The sequence below is a fragment of the Sparus aurata genome, chromosome 8, assembly GCF_900880675.1.
Source record: "Sparus aurata chromosome 8, fSpaAur1.1, whole genome shotgun sequence".
Classification (NCBI taxonomy): domain Eukaryota; kingdom Metazoa; phylum Chordata; class Actinopteri; order Spariformes; family Sparidae; genus Sparus; species Sparus aurata.
The window spans coordinates 14299028-14323230 of record NC_044194.1 but is presented as its reverse complement, the minus strand read 5'-3'; the positions used below and the strand labels follow the sequence as shown (position 1 = coordinate 14323230).

The following is a 24203-nucleotide window of genomic DNA, read 5'->3' as shown; positions in this document are numbered from 1 at the left end:
GTTTTTTAAGACAGTAAGGTTGATAATTAATTTGTGTGTGAATTAAAGATGCTTCTGATGTCAAAGAACAAAACCTGCAAAAATATTATGTCTGTGGACACCACAGACCTTATTTCAGGCATTTAACTAAAAACCGATTCAAAAAGCCCATTGACTTGGAGAGGGAACCAGAAGTGGGAATTTTCGGATTTCCGGGGTTAGGACTCGTTAGCCTACTACAACACTTTAGTTGGCCTATTTAAAAAAAAATGCTGTCTAGTTTTAATGTAGCCTATTTTTAAAATTTCACCTGCATTTCATCACTTTAGTATTTATTTAGTGCTCCTCAGTGAAGCGTGATTAGTCAGAGAGATAGACGTGACTGCAGCACACACATGCACGCACGCACGCACGCATACTCCCGCAGCCTCAGCTCCATGTTGGTGAGCAGTCATCAGTGCGTTTCTCTCTCTCTGAACAGCCTGACTGCTTCTTGTTGCCTGCCTGCACCACCTTCACATCCTACACCGTCTGCAGTCTTCTTTCTCACCGCAGCACCTGCATCAGTCCACACATGCCTGGTGATATTTGTTTTGTTATTTATTTATTTATTTATTTATACTAAGGAGGAGGATGAAAGCTTCTACTGCGAATAAATATGTTGCTTGGGAATAAATGATCGCCACTGAACGACAGGATACATGGCGACAACACAAGACTGCGCCTGTGACAAACCTGTGCAAGGTAAGAAACATAAAGACGACAAACCTACATTACGTAGTGTATTTAACACTTAAAGGACTACTACACACCTTGTTTAGGGGTTGCTTTGCTCACCTGGGATCTTTTGCTAAGGAGACACTGTTTCCTTAGGGATGCAGCTGCTTACACTGCAAGAGTTTAATTTAAATGGCTCTTCTTAACAGGAAAGAAACAAGACACCACTTAGATGTGACACCAAAGTATAGCTGCATTTAATGCTAGATGTAATGGTTGCTGACAAAACATTATAGAATACATAGTAATGATAGATACAGTAGAGAGATAAACAACTAATTCAGTAAATAATGATGAAATGTAATGCTCACACTGACTCAATCCTCCTCATTCACTTCATGTCCCTGCCGCAGCGTCACACTTTTTAAAGTAGATGGTCAATAGTGGTTTCTCCCAGAAGCTTTCAGATCCTTTATTTAAAGATATAATTTGTAGTGATTCTGCATTTAAATGTTAAAAAACTTGACATTTGTTTTGTATTTTAGTGAATTGCACTACTTCTTCCAACAATGTTCAAACCCAGAGAAATCCATCAGTCTCCTCAAGGTAACGATGTGTTTCATGTGGCTGAAGGAGACTAAACTTAACACCAATGAAACTTTACCAATTTTACCAAAACATTACCTCATCTGTCAACATTTGTGCCTGAGACACATGGTAGTTTAATGGTGTAGGCGTTGACATTGAAGCAGATTTGACAGCAGCAGGTGTTTAATTGTGTTACTCAAGCAGAGTGTATCCACCCAGCCACTTGACTTTATTGTACAGCAATGAAGTAATGTTTGCGGGCAACCGCGCACACAAAGGTGATGGTCCAGAGCTCCAGCCAACAATCAACATTACGGAACATAGACACCCAGATATGGAGGTCAGCTTCACGGATCGCTGCTACAGTCAGGTTGATAAATGGGAGTGGAAAGAAATCCTTTAATTAAAGTTACAAAGTGCACACATGTGTATCGACAGGTGCGTAAGAGAAGACCAAGGGCTGACAAAATCAAGAAATAAAACTGTTCACCTCACTTGCAATGAATTTTGACAACATTGCTACCCTACATTACACTACACTCCAGGAGGCCCTCTACACTCAGCTAACATCTCTTGTTTTGTTTTGATAGAGAGCCCCCTGGTGGCAGAAGCTACATGTTGTACATTTAAATGTTGACAAAACATAACAGAATAAATAATAATGATAGATAAATAATTACATATAGATGTACAAAGAGGCATTACATTTAAACATTTAAGTGAGTCTACTTTAGTAAATGAACATACTTATTAGTCACACTCCACCTCATATTTCTTCATGTCACTTAGGGAAACTCTCAGGAGGTCCCCGGGGAAGATGGCATTCTGGAGGAGAAATTCTCACATTGGTAAGGAAATGTTTTTCTTAAATTATGAAACAACAGAAAAACAGTCTGTTTGGTGTGGAGGGTAAAGGGTTGCAGGCGTTAAAATGTGTAAAACATCCTGTCCTGGTGCAGTGCTCTGGTTTAGAGAGATAAAATTACACAGCAGCCTCTGTCTCTCTGGACATGTGTGTTGTTAATGTGTATGTGTCATCTTTAGTATCCTGTTATCAGTATCTGCCTCACACACAGATGGAGGTGACCTTGAGCTTGCAGGAACGGACTCAGATGTTTCCAGTTTTCAAGTAAATTAAAGACAGTCTGTAGTCCTCCTTCTGGGCAGACACATGTTCACCATCTGAAAGCTTCTTAAATCAGTGTTAAACCCTGGAGAAATATGCTCCGAATGATTGTGAACCAAGAGTCTGCTGAAATAAAAAGCTCCTCCAGAAATAAGTCTGTTAAAAGACAGCGATAACGTTATTGCATTCACACACCTTCTAATTAAATGTGTAAGTAGACCAAAGTCTTTGAACAAGAAAAGCCTTTCTTAATAATGAATTGTCATAGTAACTGATAGCAGGACAAGGCCAGTCTGTTGTGTGGGAAGGTCTATCCTGTTGCAGCTCTGTGCGTGTGTGTTATGCATAATTCAACAATGACTTAACCTCGCTTGGAACCAGCAGATCCAGCAGAGTGCTCCTCCAGGCATCGCTCTGTGCAGGAAGTTTAGAGTGCTTTGATAAATGGTGTCATCATCTTGGAGGTGACTTAATGCATCTCATGGACGTAAGAGCCAGGAGATGAATGCCAAAGTTGCAATTAAGTCTTCAGTTCAGAAGCGTCAGGCTCACACTCTTACAGTTATTTATATAATCAAACCCATAGAGAGGAGGCCCTGCAGTGTCCCCCCATGGGACCTTATTTTGGAAAAAATGTGCACAGCAGTCGATCGTCATTGACAAATACATTTCCGATCCTGTTTGAATTGTGCCATGACTCACGTGTGTTTTTTGTCAATTTAAAAGATAATTTGCGAGTTAAGAAAGTCGCAGTTTGTCATAAAAACTGTAAAATATGATTTAGTACTACATCATCTATAATCCCCTGAAAAACCACAACTTGTCATTTTCACCCAAAAATATTATGTGTCATGTTGATAAGTAGATTTTTTAGCAGTATCGCAGCAGTATTGATATTTTCATCTAACTTGCTGCAAGAGAGCAAATAAGTATAGTCTATATTTGATTACTAAATCGCATGTGAAAATAAACAGTTGCATAATGTTTTCTGTAGTTCTGAAGGGGGCTTTCTACAGATTAATCACAGTAATTTTGTTTTTTAGAAAGCCTACAGGCAGTAAGTGAGCATTTGGAAGGCAGGGCCGGTTTAATGAAAGACAATTATAGGTTGCACTAATGGAAAATGTAAGATGCAGTGTTTTTGGAGTTTGATTCAGTGTATGTAATGATGTAATGCTTCTTCAATTTTGAACATTATTTTTCAAATCTGTCTCTTGTGAATCCCTTCACTTTATGAAAGTGCAATACAAGATTGCACCAGAAAATCTGAAATAGGCAATAATCTCAGTCTGTTGAAATAAGTGCTCAAGAGGGAGACGCTGAAATTGGAACAGAGAGGAAATAACAAATACATTACTCGAGGCAAGAACCAAATTGTTCTGCATCTTAGAGTCAAACGGGTTGCGGACTGGCATAAGCATTTAAGGTAAACGCGTAGTGTTAGTTTGCTCAAAGGACGGTTCACAGCTGTACTGTAGGCAGTCAGAACACAACCAGAACAGGCAGGCAGTAAAGAGAATAGAGAAAACAAAAGTAGAGCGCTGCAGCTCAGATAGCACAATAGACAATCTGTCAGTAGGCAAAAGGGGAGGTGCAGAGTATGTAACGAGGAGCTGATGAGGGAGCAGGTGTGCAGGTGGGTGTGGACGTCAGGTATTGTGGAAAAGAGCGAACACACTGCTCCCTACTCACCTTATTTTCTCATCATATTGAATGCCAAAGTGTCTCACATTTCCATATGCTGTAATGAAGAGGTGGGGACTTATTTTCTTTGTATGTGATAAAGACAGAGGAGAAGAAGGATTAAAATTCACCCTGTGTTGTTTCTGTCGAGACCTTCTGAGGGCTCTGACTTCACCCCCTGACTGTATACTTTAATTGCAAAGCTGCTACGTTTGGCAACATGGCTCAGTGAATTGAAGAAAACCCCTAAACTGTGCTGCAGTGGTACAAAGAAAGAAATAAAAAAAGTCCCCCAAATGTAAACACTGCTATTTTAAAATGAGCTGAGAAATTCACAACACCTAGATAAGCGTCAAACCTTAGATTTACTGGTATGTCCCCTCTCAAATGATACTAAGATTGTGCATCTGTAAATATCCTTAGGCCTATGAAGATTATAACTGATTTAAGGAGCAGGTCACCCAAAAAATGCAAATTCAGTCATTATTTATTCAGCCTCATGCTGATGGAAAGACTGGTGACATTTCGGAGTTCACAAAACATTTCTGGAGCTTCACAACACAACAGCGAAGCAGCATCTGAAGTTGATGGGGAGTTGTTTTTAAATAGGAAAAAAATTGTTATTAAAAGACGTTATTTACACCCCTATGAGTCTCAGGATGAGGGTAACGCTTTTGGCCTTATCATTTTGATAATTTCACTTTAACAGAAGACAATTTAAGTTGAATTATTTTGTGAGAAATGAAAAAATGACTTGTTGCAGTCGACCAGATGCACTGTGGCGCTGCTACACTCTCATTCATCGGCTCTCATTATGTTCTCTGGGGAGCAGCTGAGTCTTGTGCAACATCTAGTGGTGAAATTTGGTTTTACCTCTCTGGTCCGCTTTAAGGCCGTATATCAAACTGGTCTGAAAATAGTTTTAAATTGGCCCAACCATACTGGGCTTCTGCAGATTTGTATCACACTGAACAACTTTTTTTTTTCCTTTACATTTTTTCCCATTTTCAAGCAAGTCCCCATCTATTTCAGCTGTTTCGGGGAATACTGTGATGGAGTTGTAGTTACATGGTGAATTTGACAGCTGGTTGTAGACCTAAGTCCGAAGTGGACAAAAACATTAAGGAATTATTATTTTTTTAATGTATGTGTCATTTTATTAACTTGTCTCCCGATAATGACCATGTGTCCTCTGTACGTAGAGAAAGAGCGGCATGTGAAGGCCAATGCATGGGACTACAATGCCAAGTTCTGTTATGCTGTGAGTAGACCTTAATGTTACATTAAGTCGCTTTACCCACATGTGTAGCCTTTTGTATTTCATCAACTTCTAACTGTGTGGTTCTCCAGGACAATCACATCAAAACCTCAAAGTACAACATCTTCACCTTCCTGCCCATCAACTTGTTCGAGCAGTTCCAGAGGGTGGCAAATGGTTATTTCTTAGTGCTGTTGATCCTGCAGGTAGGAGAAACTGTGCTTGATGGCATGTATTTGCTTTAATGATAAGGTTTTTTGAGGAGGCTAACCTGCTTTTCTTCCCACGCAGTTAATTCCAGAGATTTCCTCCCTGTCCTGGTTCACAACCATCGTGCCTTTGGTGTTGGTGCTGCTGGTCACGGCTGTCAAGGACGCCACAGATGACTATGTTAGTTCAGCTTTGTACAGCTTCTCTTCTGAATGCTCCTTTGTCTTACATGCTAAAGGTGTTTGTTCTAAATTCAGTCCAATCAGAATAAATGTTAACAAGATAAGTTAAAACCTTTTCTTTATGTTGCAACTTGATGTTTGTCTAGGTCAAATTTTCTATTTGTCTCTTGACACAGTGCTTCCCAGGTCTCCTTAAAACACCTGGTTTTGTTGCCACAAAAATGGCTGGAATTGGTCCGACTTGCTATAAAGATAGTCGGCTTTGGTTGGCACGAAAACAGCTGAAAATGTCCCCTCAGACTCAAACTGTAGTCGCCCGTTTGGCGGCCTTGTTTGCTTGTAATAACAGCACTGCCTTCCCCTTCTCCTCCAGATATGAAAGGGCAGCTAATCAGCTTAAAATGTGAATGTGATATTCCAAATTTGGTACAAATGTCAACCTTGGCTTATCTTTGGTTTGCAGAAACATTAACTGTTAACATTATATCCTGGTGACTGGGCTGTCTGAATTTCAGTTTAGACATAAGAGCGACCAGCAAGTCAACAACCGCCAGTCTCAGGTTCTCATCAGAGGAAGGTACTTCATCATTTTGCTCTGGCTTTCTCCTGTGGATGGCTTGTGTAACTGCTGTAAAGCCAAATCACATTTGCAAATGATTATATACGGCATGTTCAAGGACATTTACGTGGTTTAATTCTGAATTTTAAAGCTTGCAGAATGAGAAATGGATGAACGTTCGCGTGGGAGACATCATCAAACTGGAGAATAATCAGTTCGTTGCTGTGAGTAAGCTGCTCTGTTGTGAAGTGTTGTGACTCACTGAGAGTAGAGTGAATTTTTTTTTTTTTTGCAGCTTTCATTCGATATTGTCTGTCTTGTTCATACATCAGAGAGAAAATAGTCAGCAAAGGTTAGCAGTTATAGATTTCCTCTGGGAGATTTAGAAGCTGCAGAGTGCTCTCGCAGGTTCAGCTGTGCAAAGATTGATCTATTGCCTTTTTTTCTCACCACTGAGGGTTTCATATTGGTTTTACACACAGGCAGACATCCTCCTCCTCTGTAGTAGTGAGCCCTATGGACTGTGCTATATAGAGACTGCAGAGCTGGATGGGTAAGTGCCTTGATCGTAAAACTGGAGAAAATCTAAACTGCCATTAAAAAAATTGGTTTAATGTGACTGAAACATTGTTTCCTGTGAAATATTTCTCAATATAGTTTTTCTATTTCTGCCCAAACAGAGAGACAAATCTGAAAGTACGCCAGGCTTTAACCGTCACCTCTGATTTGGGAGATATTACGAAACTGATGAACTTTGATGGTGAGACGATCGCTTTGTTGTGCGCATGTCTGTGAAGTTTCTCCAAGACTGATGTCCAATGTTGGTAAGACTGGCTTTGCCTTCCTCCCCAGGGGAAGTCATTTGTGAACCACCAAACAACAAGTTGGATAAATTTACAGGAACTTTATACTGGAGAGACAATAAATACCCTCTGGATAATGACAACATGCTGCTGCGGGGCTGTGTACTCAGAAATACTGAGTGGTGCTTTGGAATGGTTATCTTTGCTGGTACGATTCTCCTCATCCATTAGCCACGTCTGTATAATGTTCCTTCGTTTTCTCTGACCAGCTCATAAACCCTCCTGCCGCTTATGTTCTTTCAACACTAATACTTGTTCCCATTCAACAGGGCTGCAAACCAAACTGATGCAGAACTGTGGAAGGACGACATTTAAAAGAACAAGCATTGACAAACTGATGAACACTTTGGTCTTGTGGGTGAGCTATTTTTCTGCTTTTACTTAATTTTATATACGCAGAATTAGTTTGATCTGTTGGCCGCGTTTGTAAACACAACATTGAAAGTTGGCACCGGCTCAATGGTTTTTTAAAGAGTTTTTTTTGGCATAGACACCTTTATTAAGCAGTAGACAGACAGGAAATATGGGAGAGAGAGGGGGATGTGACATGCAGCAAAGGACCTCCGGCCAGAATCGAACCGGGGTCGGCTGCGTTTATGGCATGCGCTCTAACCACTCGACTACCTGCGCGCCATCCTCTATATTTTTATCATGTGCATAGGGTCCCGACGTTTGTATTAATTTAAATGGCCAGGATAACAGGTATCTGATCGTTATTGACAATAATTCATAACAATTCGATTTTTGCAACACAGACACACACAACACAGCCACATCCACTACAGTCAGCAACAGCATGGAAATGCAGAGGGTCCGAAATTCCCCAGACTCCCTTATAAAATTGTTCAGTTTGTAAGTCGCTCAGTTAGGAGAAACTTTATAGACTTTGTGAAGGACTGTTTCTAACAAAGTCTTTATCATTCGGTTCTTCTCGTAAATTCGGCATGTGTTACAGCTCCATTGTAGGGGGTGCTGCAGGCCCCTTAGCACCCCTAGTTGTCGCATCCGTGGTTGATACCCAAAAAGGACCCAAAGACAGCAAAATAAGAAAGTACAGGCAGGGGCAGGGTCCCTGAGTGATCTTTGAGAGGGAGGTTATTTTTTTGTATTCCAGCAAATGCTTTGAATAACAAACCAAAACAAATTTAAAGGTGAATCTTGTGTCTGCAAAATGTTCCTTGAATGCTCTGCACACAGATGTTTGTACTTATTTTGGTTTGTCCCATGGTTGAAATTGTCTGGAACAATGCTGGAAGTTATGTCAGACAATAGTTTTATGTGAAAGCAAGTGCACTGTGCAACATGTTGAATCTGTAAATGAGATAAGATGCTTCATAACAATATTCTCTTATTTCTATCAAAATAAACTGATTTAATAGGCACCTCTTTTTGAACATACAAAACAAAATGAACATAAACACAAAATGATGATTTGTATTTCAGATCTTTGCCTTCCTTATTTGTATGGGAGTTGTTTTGGCCATTGGAAACACCGTCTGGGAGAGCTGGATTGGCAGAAACTTCCAGGTGTTTCTGCCGTGGGATGAATCTCAGAGGAGTGCAGTATTCTCTGGCTTCCTTGCCTTCTGGTCCTACATCATCATCCTCAACACTGTTGTGCCCATCTCCCTTTATGTCAGGTAAGGAAATAAAAATGTAACCACTTTTTCTTAACAACTCACTTTTCCCTTAACTTCCTGTTCAAATTGATGTGCAATAAAATGCTTTCCTTCAGTGTGGAGGTTCTGCGGCTCGGTCACAGCTACTTCATTAACTGGGACCGGAAGATGTACCACAGTCAGACAGACACTGCGGCAGAAGCTCGCACCACCACCCTGAACGAGGAGCTGGGTCAGGTGGAGTTCATCTTCTCCGACAAGACGGGCACCCTCACCCAGAACATCATGGTGTTCAGGAAGTGCTCCATTGATGGACGCACGTATGGTATGGAGCTTTCCGTAACTCTTTAAAATGACCTTGAAATTTAGAAATAATTTACTAAATAATACTAAAAATGTAACAAGGAAAAAAATGAAAAAGAGAAAACATTCAATTCCATTAGTTTTGACCATACCGAATGTTTCCCGTGTTTTATCAGTTTGAAAGGACTCTTTTGTGAGAGCTGGATATTTTTTCAAATGTTAAAATGCATTTGCAGCAGTTTATTCATCATCCATTGAGATTCTATAATAACTGTAGGAAACACTTAATGTCTACTCTCAGTGGACTAATAACCTTTCATACTGCCAGTTATATTTCATGTTTCACACGATATTTAAGTCATTTTTTATCTTTTCTCTCTCAGGTGATGTCTATAATGAATTTGACCAGAAGGTGGAAATTACAGAAGTAAGTCAAGCTAAACAAGCACAAATGTTTAACTCTGTGACTAACACTAATAATAACATTGTTCTTCAGAAAACAGCCTGCGTGGACTTTTCCTTCAACCCTCTGTGTGACAGAAGGTTTAGGTTTTACGACAGCACCCTGGTTGAAGCCATTAAACTGGAGGATCCTGCAGTGCAGGAGTTCTTCAGACTGCTGGCTCTGTGTCACACCGTCATGCCAGAGGAGAAGAGTGAAGGTAAACTGTGCACTTGAACCAGTTGCAGCACCAGAAATAACTGAGTTTATATCAGTGGTTCTGATTGATGTTTCTGTTAACATGAAGGACATTTGGTGTACCAGGCCCAGTCACCTGACGAGGGAGCCTTGGTCAATGCAGCGAGAAACTTTGGGTTTGTCTTCAGGGCCCGGACCCCCGAGACCATCACACTGTGTGAGATGGGACAAGCTGTCACCTACCAGCTGCTGGCCATACTGGACTTCAACAACGTGCGCAAGAGAATGAGTGTCATTGGTTAGGTCTTCACTTATAACAGCAATGCTCCATTTAGCTTTCAAGTGGTCAACGCGACATCATGTCCACATTCATCATTTAGAAATGTACTGCATGTATCAAAATACCAGACAGCAAGCCTGACTTCATATCTAACACTATTAATGGTACCTCTGACAATTAGGGATGAATCTGCATTAGAATAGCATGAAGTAAACTGTCCAGGCGCATGCTTCTGGTGTATTAGTTGTATGTTTGCAGGATGAGTTTGAGTTGTGCTCCCTGCTTGTGTTTTCATAGTGAGAAATCCACAGGGCCAGATTAAACTCTACTCTAAAGGAGCTGACACTGTTATCTTCGATCGTCTGGATCCATCCAGTGAAGACCTCATGTACACTACCTCAGAACACCTCAGTGTAAGTGTTCAGACTCAAGCGCACCATGCATTTAAAAGGCAAGACCGGCAGAAAGAGAACAGCTTTGGTCGAGTGAGCTAGAGAGTCAATAAAGAGATGGACTGGCATTAGTGAGAACAAGGCAGTGAACCAGAGATTTTCCTTTTTCTTTTTGATTGTTTCTTATGTATATTTAATTATTTTTTATAGTCTAATAAAAATTGCTAAAAACCCCAAACCAATGTTACCTTAGCTGGATTGTATTAGTGCCTCTATGAACATCATCATTTTCTTCTGCAGGAATTTGCTGGAGAAGGGCTTCGAACATTAGCTCTGGCTTACAAAGATCTTGATGAAGATGATTTTGAAATTTGGATGAAGAAGCTTCTGTTTGCCAGCACCGTAATTGAGAACCGCGAGGATCAGCTGGGTGCCCTCTACGAGGAGATTGAGCAGGGCTTGAAGGTAACATTGACCTCCTTTTGTTTGGATTCATGAGGCGTTCAAACTCATTTAACCTCTGCAGACTAAATTTCAATTCTTGTTGAAGCTGCTAGGAGCCACAGCAATCGAGGACAAACTGCAAGAAGGAGTCGCAGAAACAATCGCCTGTCTAAATCTAGCCGACATCAAGATCTGGGTTCTCACAGGAGACAAACTAGGTAAGATAATTCACCTTATTTGCCTTTGACCAGACAAACTGTTCCTGTGAAAAGCTACAGAGATGTTAACCGTTTAAAACATTTCAGAAACAGCGATGAACATCGGCTACTCTTGTAACATGCTGCGAGACGACATGAATGAGGTGTTTGTTGTCTCTGGCCACACACTGCAGGAGGTGCAGCAGCAGCTCAGGTGACACACTGTTCTCTGTACTGTCGCCTCCACTCACACATCCGTCGATATTCTCAGAACAACTCAGACTGAAAATCATAAAGTATAAAATCTTGAAAATTCAGATTTACTGGATTCTTTAATAGTGTGATATGTGCCATTTTAAGGAGTCTGTATGTGGTAATTATACATATTTTTTCTGCAAAAGCATATTTTTCTTTGATAAAGCGTGTCTAATCTCTAACTTCTCTGTCCTCAGGAGCGCAAAAGAGCACATTCTGGGCCTGAGTCGAGTTGGCAGTGCAGGCGATGTTGAGAAGACAGATATGTTTCTCCATGACTCTGTGTTTGAAGAAACCATCATCGCAGAGTATGCGTTAGTCATCAACGGACACAGCTTGGTAAGATACTGAGACGTGTTACATTATCTAGCAAATTCCTTTGTTGGAAAAATAAATCTATCTATCTGGTTTGCTTGTTTTTATTTTGACCCTGATGCCTGCAGGTTGTGTTTTGTTAAACGGTTGTTGTGATGCCGCTGCTGACTCTGGCAGCTCCGTATGTGATGCTGACTGTGCCGAGTCTGTAATGAGCAGAGAGCTGCTGTGCCACTGAGGGCCCTCGGCTCTATTACAGGTTTTCATTAAGAATCCATTTCCTCACATGGGAGCTGCGCCTCGAGTCAGGTGTGTGATGCACAACAAGTCAGTGGAAATGTTACACTGAGTTGTTGCTTGGTGTTGCCTCTGCAGGGGGTTGATGTTATGTGTTGGTAATGATGAGATTTAAGAGGTGTGAGGTTTGTGGTGTCATGGCAGGCTCACGCTCTGGAGCCGCTGCTTGAGCACATTCTGCTCGACGTGGCCTGTTTGTGTAAAACAGTCATCTGCTGCCGGGTCACTCCGATGCAGAAAGCCCAGGTGGTGGAGCTGGTGAAGAGGCACAAGAGGGCCATCACCCTGGCTATTGGAGATGGAGCCAATGACGTCAGCATGATCAAGAGTAAGTCTCGGGATTGATGGGTCTTCCTCATCCACCCAAGGGTAAGATGACACACCGAAACGGCAACTTTGGGAACAGCAGCATGAAGCATCCGAGTCATGTACTACCTTCACATTTGAGTCACAGAGCATTGCTTCTCATTTTCCACCAAAACATATCCCTGTACACATAGGTGACTGTTAAACTTCCCATAACCCCTCTCCTTCCCTGAGTAGCAGAGAGATTGTAGGAGTCGTTTAGCTGAACATGTCAAGTCTCATCTGCCTGACTCATTGATCCTTTATCTGACTGAGGTTTGTGTAAGGTCAAATCTAAAGGCCCCGACGATGAAATATCAGTATCACCAGCTGTACTGTGTTGATTGATAAATCCATATAACTGTCTGTGGTGCTGAAGCAGCAGATTGTATGTACTATATATACTCAGTTCTCTACTATATTGTAGCCTGTATACTCTATAGAGTAGTGTCACCTTCATGATCAAAGTGACATGTAGCAACGTGTCATGGCACCTATTGCATATTCGAGTTACAGATATTTGTGTGTTTCTCAAATCATCAGACTACAAAATAAAGCTGTTAACATGAATGAAAATAATCAACCAATTTTAAAGTGACATCTAGATTTGTCATTTTAAATATGGTGAATATTTCAGTAATTATTCAATGATGGTTAATATTTTTCAATATATTTGAATTCCTTTTGAAATATATTTCAAAGGGAAGTGACCCACACTGTGTGTTTCTTCCTCAGCGGCTCACATCGGTGTGGGTATCAGCGGTCAGGAGGGGACGCAGGCTGTTCTGGCCTCAGATTACTCCTTCGCTCAGTTTCGGTACCTGCAGCGGCTCCTCCTGGTGCACGGCCGCTGGTCCTACTTCCGCATGTGTAACTTCCTGTGCTACTTCTTCTACAAGAACTTTGCCTTCACACTGGTTCACTTCTGGTACGGCTTCTTCTGTGGTTTCTCAGCTCAGGTAAGAATACTGTGTATGTCAGCATGATATCTTGAGTTTCTTTTTTTTATGCTTAGCTGGAAAGATGAGTAAACATCTGTACAGACTAGCATTTGGATCATTTTTATAATGTTGACCTTATTCCAATGTTTTTATTTTAATCTTATATAGTTTTCTATTCTTTCATATCGTTCTTTTTTATTGCTCTTGAATTCCATGTTTTTATTCTATTTTTTTGTCTAATGATTCATTATTATTGAACTTCAAGCCCCTGGTTTAAAGTTTATTATTGTTTATTTATTAACCACATACATCAACAATCCCATTTCACTGAGAAAAACTAAAAAAAACAGTTGATTGGCCTTTTTCTCTTTTCTCCTGATGGTCATTCCCTTAGTCTGATTTCTGATTATATTAACTGAAATACACATTCTTTCACGTATTTTCACCTTTTGCATAGGAAATAAACTCATTCCTTGTTCTTACTGCATCTTTTTGCATCTTAAGAGCCTTATATACTGTCAGTTTGTGGGCAACTTCATTATAAAATGGGGATTTATGAGCATAAACCACCTCACAGTTTTTTAATCATGTATATATCTGTTCTCTTTCCACAGACTGTGTATGACCAGTGGTTTATCACCCTCTTCAATATAGTCTATACGTCTCTACCAGTCCTGGCAATGGGGCTTTTTGATCAGGTAATACTGTTAAATAAAGCACTGATGTATATAAGAGAAAAGACAAGGTTAGTATCTGTCTAATAATGATAGTATTGACCAATTCCTCTAACCTGTTGGAACAAAAGGTAACACAGAGCATTTAATTTGGATCATAGTTATTGATATAACAAAAAACAAATAACTTTATAACAATTTATTTGCTTATTTATTCTCAATCCCAAAACATATTCCCTCCCTGTAATTTGTGAACAATAAGAATACTGAGAACAAGACTCCAAAAAACTTTAAAACTAAGCTGACAACATAAAATCAACACAGACATCAACAGGTCTCAAGTCAATCCATCCATCCATCCATTTTCATCCGCTTATCCGGGGCCGGGTCGCGGGGGCAGCTGCCTGAGCAGGGACACCCAGACTTCCCTCTACCCGGATACTGCCTCCAGCTCTTCCGGGAGGACCCCAAGGCGTTCCCAGGCCAGCTGGGCGACATAGTCACACCAGCGTGTCCTGGGTCTTCCTCGGGGTCTCCTCCCGGAGGGACATGCCAGGAACACCTCCCGAGGGAGGCGTCCCGGGGGCATCCGAAACAGATGCCCGAGCCACCTCAGCTGGCTCCTCTCGATGTGGAGGAGCAGCGGCTCTACTCTGAGCTCCTCCCGGGTGACAGAGCTCTTCACCCTATCTCTAAGGGAGCGCCCTGCCACCCTGCGGAGGAAACTCATTTCGGCCGCTTGTATCCGGGATCTTATTCTTTCGGTCATGACCCAAAGTTCATGGCCATAGGTGAGGGTCGGAACGTAGATTGACTGGTAAATCGAGAGCTTCGCCTTTCGGCTCAGCTCTCTCTTCACCACGACGGACCGATACAAAGACCGCATTACTGCGGCCGCTGCACCGATCCGTCTGTCAATCTCACGCTCCATCCTTCCCTCACTCGTGAACAAGACCCCAAGATACTTAAACTCCTCCACTTGAGGCAGGAACTCTCCTCCCACCTGGAGGGAGCAGGCCACCTTTTTCCGGTCGAGAACCATGGCCTCGGATTTGGAGGTGCTGATTCTCATCCCAGCCGCTTCGCACTCGGCTGCAAACCGCCCCAGGACATGCTGGAGGTCCCGGCTCGAAGGAGCCAACAAGACCACATCATCCGCGAAAAGCAGAGATGAGATCCATTGGCTCCCGAACCAGATCCCCTCCGGCCCGTGGCTGCGCCTAGAAATTCTGTCCATAAAAGTAATGAACAGAACCGGTGACAAAGGGCAGCCCTGCCGGAGTCCAACATGTACTGGGAACAGGTCTGACTTACTGCCGGCAATGCGAACCAAGCTCCTGCTCCGGCAGTACAGGGACCGTACGGCCCTTAACAGAGGGCCCCCGACCCCGTACTCCCGGAGCACCCCCCACAGTATGCCACGAGGGACACGGTCGAATGCCTTCTCCAAGTCCACAAAACACATGTGGACTGGTTGGGCAAACTCCCATGAACCCTCGAGCACCCTGCGGAGGGTATAGAGCTGGTCCAGTGTTCCACGGCCAGGACGAAAACCGCATTGTTCCTCCTGGATCCGAGGTTCGACTATCGGCCGAATTCTCCTCTCCAGTACCCTGGAATAGACTTTCCCGGGGAGGCTGAGGAGTGTGATCCCCCGATAGTTGGAACACACCCTCCGGTCCCCCTTTTTAAATAGGGGGACCACCACCCCGGTCTGCCAGTCCAGAGGCACTGTCCCCGACTGCCACGCGATGCTGCAGAGACGTGTCAGCCCCACAACATCCAGAGACTTGAGGTACTCAGGGCGGATCTCATCCACCCCTGGTGCTTTGCCACTGAGGAGCTTACGGACTACCTCAGTGACTTCGGCTTGGGTGATGGATGGGTCAACCTCTGAGTCCCCAGCCTCTGCTTCCTCTATGGAAGGCGTGTCAGCGGTCTCAAGTCAAGTCAAGTCAAATCACAAGTCTTACTCTTCCAAGTTGTTTCTTTAACAGTGACTTGACTCGACTCGACCCGAATCTTATTCCATCATCATTCAAGTTCATATCTCTGGTTGTTACAGCAGTAAATTTAACATACAGTATATGTGACTGGAACCCCTAACATGACTAACCCTCATCAATATACAATATCATATACTACATTGTTCAACAACTAACATCAAACACTTCTTTCACTCCTTCTACCAATATATCATAATATGTAACATATCCCATAACAGTCCCGATCTCTCTGTTTTCTTAAAGGATGTTGATGACCGGACCAGCCTTCGCTACCCGGGCCTGTACAAACCCGGCCAGCAGAACCTCCTCTTCAACAAGCGGCTGTTCTTCCTGTGCACGCTGCAGGGGATGGGCACCTCGTTCCTGCTCTTCTTCATTCCTTACGGAGCCTTCTCTGTCATGGTAAAAGAGGACCAACAGGCATTTGCTGTCACCATAGCAACATCGTTGGTCATTGTAGTAAGTGTTCAGGTAAGAGTACAAACGGAACAAAGGGGACAAAAATAGCCCTGTTGGTGAGACAGGTGATTGTGATGCATGTTTTCTGTTCCCAGATTGGACTCGACAAACACTACTGGACAGCTGTCAATCACCTCTTCATATGGGGCAGCGTTACAGTCTACTTCGCCATATTATTTGCAATGCAAAGTAACGGCATGTTTGGCATCCTCCCAAGTAATTTCCCATTTGTTGGTAAGTTTGCCTCAGTTGAGTTTGTGTGAAGGAATAAAACCGATGCATGGATGCATGGATACATGGATACATTGAAATTTGTGTGTTTTCAGGCACAGCACGCAGCTGTCTCTCCGAGCAGAGCGTGTGGTTGGTGATTCTGCTCACCACTGTGGTGTGTGTTGTGCCCGGCTTAGCTGTCAGCTTCCTGAGGGTAGACCTCTTCCCAACTCTAACCGATAAGGTACAATAACGTTCATGCATTTACAGTGTTTGTGAACGCTCAACGTTTCACCCGTGGTTGTATGCCAGTTGTGGAGCATAAATAAATGCATTTAGTCAAGTGTAGTTGGGAGGTGGTTGTACTTTACTTGGGTACTTCCATTTTAATGGTACTTTATGCTTGTACCCTTCTACATTTCAGGAGGAAATATTGCACTTTTTACTACATTACATTTGGTTATAGCTATAGTTACTCTTAGGTTAAGAAAAAATTATGATCAGCTCAAAAAAATACAGTTCATAAAACAAGGCATTGTTAGAGACGTTTTCTTCCCTCTCGCCTTATTTATCATCTCACTACCCACCAGATTTATGTCACAACACTTTGTAGGGGGCAGACCTTTAGGTTAGGATCCACTGGACTAAATGACCAAATTGTACATAAAATAGTTAAACTAGCTCCACCTCGAGCAGCTGCAATGGTAAAATACTGCTTACACATTGATGCATTTGTAGTAGTAATAATATATCAGTCACAGGGGATACTTTTTGCTTTTACTTCTGATACTTAAAGTAAATTCTCCTGCTAATACTTCTGTATTTTTACCTACATTTAAGCAGGATTTTACAAAATATATATATATATATTTATTGGTAATGGAGTACTCTTATCTTGTTGTTCTACTACGTTCACTACTTTAGCTTTTCCTCCCACTGCTGTATCTTGACAGGTTCGTCATCTACAGCAGTCCAGAAAGAGGGAAGGACCTCAGGGGCAGAACCTGAGGCGAGTACGCAGGACGAGCTCCCGCCGCTCAGCTTACGCCTTCTCCCACCAGCAGGGCTACGGAGAGCTGATCACCTCGGGCAAAAACATGAGGGCGAGCGCAGTGTCTTCTGCACACTCCCCTGGAAGAACGCCACACAGCTCAAACTGGATAGAAAACATGTTGAAGAGAAAGAATGAAGTGTCCTGCATCTCTGATGAAAGCGGCGACAGAGCAAAAAACAGACTCCCAAGCAGTAGCACAGAGCCTGAACTCCACTGACAGATACTGTACTCACTGCAGGACACCACGCACAAGGAGGGAGTTTATGCTCAAATCCAACAACACAGACATACCTCTTTTTTTTTTTATTAGTGTGAATCATGTGGGCTGAATGTTAAAGGTCTGCCGAGACATGTATGATAATCTCAAGGAAGCATTTTTAATCTTTACTGTGAAAACTCATCTTGACAGCAGCAGGTATCATGTAGGACAATATTATGCATGAGTTGCTACAGTTAGAGAAATAATTGCCATCCTGCGTCAACTGATCCAGCTTACTCTTTAAATTGTTGGTGCGTTGATTCATGATTAATAAAGAAAGGTTGGGACATTTCAGTATCTGAAGGGGAATAATGACAAGCAAAAACAGAAAGCGAGACTTTCATAACTTCCATCTGAAAAGCCTATGCACTGAAACTCTAGTCTGAATTTACAAATGTTGATGATAAGCACAACTTAATTATTGATTTAAATACAATGAATGCCCTCTGAATGATTCTGTTTTCCCTATGCTGTGCCTTGAATGGTTCCTGTTACAGATTATACAGCATTTCTATGTGATATTTGAAGGTTCTTCGGCCTGAGTTTATTCAAAGAAATGTGCAACACTAGAATGCATGGCTTAAATCTGTTAGCCTCTTTTAAATACAGAGCTTGCCCACGCTTTAAACATAGTACAACATTTGAGTTGTTACCAAACATGGTGCCAGTTGCTTCTGATAATAAAAAAAACAAAAAAAACATAGTAAAGCTTAGAGTATGCTGGACATTGACTTTGAAAACCTCAACTATAAACCAACAACATTCATTCTTTAGTTTAATGTTTACAAGTCCAGTACAGTCTCAGTACAGTAACGTGTGCCTTAGACCTCCGAGCCTCCTCCATCATCGCTCTCTAATGAGGTGAAAATAGATCCTGTGGAGAAGCTCAAGCCCAGCATGTGATCTTATGATCAGGGCTTGACTTCCTTACAGTTCACACACCGACACTATCACAGCCAGAAGAAACATGTAAAGCCAGAAAATATTCAGCACATTTATTTCTTTGTGATTTCTCCCCCTTGTTTCTGCATGATGATCATGTACGTTACAAAAGGATGGATGAATATCATACAGCAGCACAAATTGAACATGATTGTTGTTTTATTTGTCCTCTTTTACAAATCAACTTATTAAAAACCCACCAAACATTCCTGATTTTAATAAACATGTTTCAACAACAAAAAAAACATATTCCCTTTGTAAGAATTAATTCACCACTGTTAATGAATTTTTGGCCCTTGTTATTGAAGAATAATCTGTTGAAAGTGAAAACGTTAAAGTAAACAGCAAAGTAAGGATGACATTTTTGCATTGTTATTTGCTAGTGCTCTTTGTCTCAAGTGAAAGTGTGAAAATGTCATTTATTTCCCTGCAGCCACGTTTGTAAGACTATATGATAGCTGTATAAACAGACATCATTGCTGTCTTTCACTCCTCGAGTAAAACTGCAGCCCCTCCACCTGGCCTCGACACAAACAGACTCTGTTTCTCCATCGCTGCTCTGCGTGGATCAGGGAGGTAGTAGGCCTCCCTCACCGATTGTAAGAAGGACTCCACCTTCTCATCAGGAACCATGGAGACGGCACAGCCGCCCCAACCTGCTCCTGTCAGCCGAGATCCCACAGCCCCCGACTTCCTGCAACCAAGAGCGATACGAATAAACTGTCTGTAAGTCTGTATTTTACTTAGGAGGAATGAGGGATAGAACCTGGAAGAGATGGTAATGCTGTCAGATCAAATACTGAGATCTCATCATGGTTAAGACAATATTTCCAAATCTGCTGTATACAGTACACAGGCCACATATTAATTTACTGACCAACCGACACTAAAAATAAAAACTATAAAAGGTCCATGCAGGTGAAACTTTGCTGTACTCACAGACAGATGTCCACCAGCTGATCCAGTTCAGCACAGCTGCACTCATACAGGTCTCTGCAGCTGGCATGGCTCTGGTTCATCAGGTCCCCTAATAGCTGTACGGAGTCAGCAGGTTTAGAGTCACACACGCTTTTGAACCGCAGGACCCGTGCGGCTTCACCGTACACGTGCTTGGCTCGCTGGTGCAGCTTGAAATGCATCTCTGACAGAGAGAGAAGAGGCAGATGTGCTGTTTGTCAGTTTGTCTGGTCCTGCCCAACTTTATGCCTGGTTGTCGTGATGTTCACACAGGGCTGGATGAAACTAACCAATTACATATCATGGGATTTTTCAACACATTCCTCAAGAGATAAGAATTGGAATCGGTCAAAATAAAAAAAAAAAGGAAATCCACAATTCCCCACTTTGCGAAAGTGACTTCAAACAGCTAGCCAATCAGCAAAACTGTCATTATTTAACCTTAACTAACTGGAAACTAAGCTGATTGTTTCAGTGATAATTCAGCTCTGACATATAAAAAAAACACAAACGTTGCTGCATGATGTTTCTCACCATGCTGGGTGTTAGCGCTCAGCAGCTCTGTTGAAAACTGCTCCGAGGTGATGCCCAGCGCCTTGCAGATCTCCTCTCGGCCGTACGGCTCAGGATGCAGCACCTCGTCCACCAGAGCCAGCATCTCCTCCAGGGAGGCCTTCAGCTCCGTCTGAACCTGGGCCAGCTTCATCAACCTGCTCGGGTCCAGACCCCGGGCCTGGGCCAGCATCTGAAGGCACACACGCCAAGACATCTTTTTAACCAGCTCTGATGGAGCCACTCACACACAACTGTTTGATGTCAGTTATGAGATGTATGTTTCAAGAAATTCTCTCCACTTTATTGATATTCAGAGGTATTTGTTTCAGATAAAAGGTTTTAATGCAGTGCTCTGCTGAGTCTATGTTGTGACCCAGCTGCAGCTTATTAATTATATATTAATTCTAATATGCAACAAGGGAAGTGGGGCATAATCAAACTCATATAAGAGTTGTTCATTCATGTCAGATCGCACTATAGTTGCATTATAATCTATTTTAGAACATTTCTCTTTGACACTTCTGATCATGTATATAAAAATATTTTTGTTTTGACAGGCCCAAGAGAGCACAAGAGTTTTTCGGGTTTGTCCTTTAAATCAAGTGATGCCTACAGAAGATTCACATCACAGGATGTAGAAGCAATATGAAGTGTAATGAACGTACAACCAAACAAAAACTGAAAAATCTCAATAATCCATTAATCATTCGTCACTACTCCAGAAACCGGTTGAAAGCCCGTTCCCAATATCACCGTACCTTTGTGGCGATGCGACACTCCACCACACGGATGTTGAAGTGAGAAGAAGCAGCTTTGTTCATCTCCACACAGCAGTTGGAGATCACAAACACGGCCCCATCAGGGAGCTTCACATCAGTAGCTCTCAGAGGCTGGAACTCTATCAGCTTGGCCTGAAAGACAAAAACAAAAAACTCATAACACAACTGTTGACTGTTACCTACACAGAAAAGGATCATCAGCAAAAAAAACGTTATTAAAATCATTACTTATGTGGCCAGACATGCTTTCTTTTAGACATTCACTTGGTGTATTATTAGATTGGATGACCATATGATCCTGATCAACTTGTTGGACCTTCACTGACAGGAAAGCAACATACCGTTCCCTTCTCTGCCAGGAATGAGATGGACTGGTCCATGCCTCCGCCCTCTGTGCCGATGTAGCGCTCACATTTGGCACATAGCTCAGCAAGTGCCACCTAGAGGACGATAATGAGAAAAGGAATAAATATTTTAAAACAACAAATATACTCGCATATTGACAACTGCCGTGAAAGTGAAGAGCATTATGAGTCGCATTTGCTTCTCAAATAGTTATTTTTTTGCTGATATTCATATTTTTTCCTGGGCAAAGAAGGTTGGTTTGTCATCAGGACTACACAAAAACTACTGAACAGATTTCCATGAAACTTGGATAGAGGGTTGGTCTCAGCCCGGAATAGATCCCATTAATTTGGTGTAGATCTGGATAAAGGGACAGATCCAGGAATCTTTTGTCACTTTCCTTTAACATTGCAAGAAAAGGCATTTTTTGGACATTCTAGTTAGTTTCTCAGGGACTATTTCATGGAACTTGATGGAACAAAATCTGGTGTATTTAGGTGACTGCTGTCTACGAATGAGTGTAAAGAAATCTGGATCTTGCTGATTTTAATATAATTTCATAACAAACGAATAGTGACAGAAACCAGCAACTACCACCATTGTTACTTTATATAACACTTTTCCCTATGTGAGTATTTAGCACATTGACATGAAATGTTATAATTCTAAATCACTGTACCTTGGAGAGCGACTTCTGATTTGCCTCCATTGTTACGAGCCCGGCACAACAAACTAAGGCACTAGAGCTGGACAGGCCCGAGCTCGGAGGAATGGTTCCATCAACGACACATGACATCCCAGCCAACTGAGCAATCCCAAACTTCTCCTGTGAAAAAAACAAAAAACAAAACAGCAGCAAAGTTAATTCCATAATTGTAAATTATGTTTTCTTTCAGCACTGAGTACTACTAATAAGGACAAAATACACATCTTACCTGGATACCTTTCACTCCACAGAGAAAATAATAATGCCACTTTGGATTCTCTCTGTCGATGGCGATGTCCTCTGAACAGGACACGGAGTAATCCCTACAAAGTGACAAACACCCTGAAAACTGACAATAACTTACATGCACTTTAAGCTCCTGAACTAGTGACACAAGCACAATGTAAATAAATAGTCAACATTGATCATGGGTGTTCAAGTCTTACTTGTATTGAGGGTTTGTGTTGGCCAGTGTGATCGTCCCTGAAGTGTTCACTGAGACGGCTGCGAGGATATTCGGTTCAATGGCCATCGGAAGGACAGAATAGCCGCAGTAATCGATATGCTCTCCTGTCCAATATGAAAACATTTATTCAAAAGCGAGGTATGAAAAGGATTCTATAGCAGGTGTAAAGTGTAAACTGACAGAACATTTAAATACTTAAGTGCAACACCTTAAAACTGAACCATACTTAGGTAAAAGTACTTAATTACAGTCCATCATTGTTCTTTTCTGTTTTCATTATATAATTTTGTTGCTGGAGGTTAACTGTATTTGGGGCAAATGAAGCAACATACACTCAATCTGCTATAAGTCAACCAAGACCTGCTATATAAAATGATATTACCTATTAGATTTACCCGTCCTGGTGCATATGCATAGAAGAGAGGAGCTTCTCCATACTTAGTCTCAAAAGTATTCTTCAGGTTTTGCAGCCTGTAATGAATTACACATGAAGAAATGGAGTGTCAGACAGAGCAGGCTACACATGTGTTTTCACACCCCTCTGTCTCACTGACCACCAAAATATCTTCCTGTTACTCACCGTTCATTGGAAGTAATCTTAGTCCTTAACTTTGGTGGGTTCGTGGCCATGTCTGCAAGTTTTTAAAAAAATACGAATGTACTTCTTGTTCTCAGGCTGGAGAACTCAAAGCTTGTCAAATATCCTGGTCACGATCAGCTGACTGTCACCAGAGGAAACCGCTGAACTGAGATCAGTTCTTAATCACGAGTTCAGGTCAGTTTATTGCTGGTTATTTCCTGTTTGTAACAAAAGAGCTGACTCTGAAACAGTCGAGGGTGCTGCAGCGGCCAAAACACGGAAGTGTCTGTAGGTGGAGGAGGATTAGTCGTTAAACGTACGCAGCGGAACGCAGTGACGTGATGACGTCACGAAATATATATATTTTTCAGTTAATTCAAGATTTTTTTGTTTAACTTCTTGTTTATTGATTAAAGTTCAAGTATTACATTTTCTTAGAAGTATAAAATTCAAGTAGACATGTTGAAAATCAATATGCATGAAATTAACAAAAATTTATCCTAAGTAGAGAGTAGTTTCAAGATCATTTGAGAGGTCATATAATAATTACTTAATTCAATTTAATTTATGGAATAAACTAACAACAGTTTGATTGGTTTTACTTTGATTGCACAATGGGGAAAGATTCATATGGGATATCGTATTAATACAACGCAACATCAGTTTGATTGGAATGCGCGAAAAATATAATTCAAGCGGAATTATTGTTTTTTGCATTTAAACCCTTCGAAAATTGCCGACTAAAAATCACGAATCTATCATGTTATAGTCAATCGCACACAGACTGGCACTGTCATTTAAGATTTAAAGAACAAAAAGGCGAAGAAACTGGATTTTAATAACTAAATGGAAATCACTGGGTACTCGTGGTGGCTTGATTTTTATTGGGAGGGTGATTTATTATATTTTTGTGTGACTGCCACTGTTATGTTGTGAATAAAAGATGTCAAAATGAACACATGCTTAATTAATTACATGTATTTAAATCAATCTTAAAAGAAGTGAAATTATTGAA

The 24203-nt window shown here is 41.6% G+C and overlaps 2 protein-coding genes across 3 annotated transcripts; one reads left to right on the top strand and one right to left on the bottom strand.

Annotated features, from left to right (window-relative positions):
* Positions 1 to 372: 372 nt before the first annotated feature.
* Positions 373 to 19049, top strand: atp8b4 (ATPase phospholipid transporting 8B4). 2 transcript variants are annotated; one of them, XM_030426422.1, is made up of 28 exons: positions 373 to 723; positions 2074 to 2132; positions 5296 to 5354; positions 5444 to 5557; positions 5643 to 5741; positions 6259 to 6320; positions 6454 to 6526; positions 6785 to 6855; positions 6983 to 7062; positions 7155 to 7313; positions 7435 to 7523; positions 8609 to 8805; positions 8901 to 9109; positions 9471 to 9514; positions 9584 to 9749; positions 9837 to 10025; positions 10305 to 10420; positions 10700 to 10864; positions 10950 to 11061; positions 11149 to 11254; positions 11493 to 11634; positions 12052 to 12235; positions 12988 to 13211; positions 13808 to 13891; positions 16117 to 16344; positions 16428 to 16566; positions 16659 to 16789; positions 17499 to 19049. In XM_030426422.1, the coding sequence occupies exons 2-28, from the start codon at positions 2102 to 2104 to the stop codon at positions 17814 to 17816; spliced, it is 3591 nt and encodes a 1196-aa protein (XP_030282282.1). In that variant the 5' UTR covers positions 373 to 723; positions 2074 to 2101; the 3' UTR covers positions 17817 to 19049. The 2 variants fall into 2 exon arrangements, with proteins under 2 accessions (XP_030282282.1, XP_030282283.1); XM_030426423.1 differs by lacking the exons at positions 373 to 723; positions 2074 to 2132; positions 5296 to 5354 and having other exon boundaries at positions 5509 to 5557; positions 5643 to 6323; positions 6387 to 6526.
* Positions 18942 to 23475, bottom strand: galk2 (galactokinase 2). Its single transcript, XM_030426424.1, has 10 exons — positions 23189 to 23475; positions 22991 to 23079; positions 22589 to 22712; positions 22372 to 22465; positions 22116 to 22262; positions 21433 to 21531; positions 21071 to 21223; positions 20292 to 20502; positions 19740 to 19941; positions 18942 to 19494 (listed from the first exon to the last, which is right to left on the bottom strand). Exons 1-10 carry the CDS (start codon positions 23236 to 23238, stop codon positions 19287 to 19289), a joined length of 1377 nt encoding a protein of 458 aa, XP_030282284.1. The 5' UTR covers positions 23239 to 23475; the 3' UTR covers positions 18942 to 19286.
* Positions 23476 to 24203: the final 728 nt, after the last annotated feature.

What these genes read in the sequence shown, in the direction of transcription:
- galk2 (XM_030426424.1), bottom strand. Translation starts at nt 23,238, where the DNA reads ATGGCCACGAACCCACCAAAGTTAAGGACTAAGATTACTTCCAATGAA. An exon ending in GTGGAGTGAAAGGTATCCAG is followed by an intron (nt 22,263 to 22,371) that starts GTAAGATGTGTA and finishes TTTTTTTCACAG; the next exon opens with GAGAAGTTTGGGATTGCTCA. An exon ending in ATCAGAAGTCGCTCTCCAAG is followed by an intron (nt 21,532 to 22,115) that starts GTACAGTGATTT and finishes ATCGTCCTCTAG; the next exon opens with GTGGCACTTGCTGAGCTATG.
- atp8b4 (XM_030426422.1), top strand. Translation starts at nt 2,102, where the DNA reads ATGGCATTCTGGAGGAGAAATTCTCACATTG. An exon ending in TCATCAACGGACACAGCTTG is followed by an intron (nt 11,635 to 12,051) that starts GTAAGATACTGA and finishes GTGTCATGGCAG; the next exon opens with GCTCACGCTCTGGAGCCGCT. An exon ending in CAATGGGGCTTTTTGATCAG is followed by an intron (nt 13,892 to 16,116) that starts GTAATACTGTTA and finishes GTTTTCTTAAAG; the next exon opens with GATGTTGATGACCGGACCAG.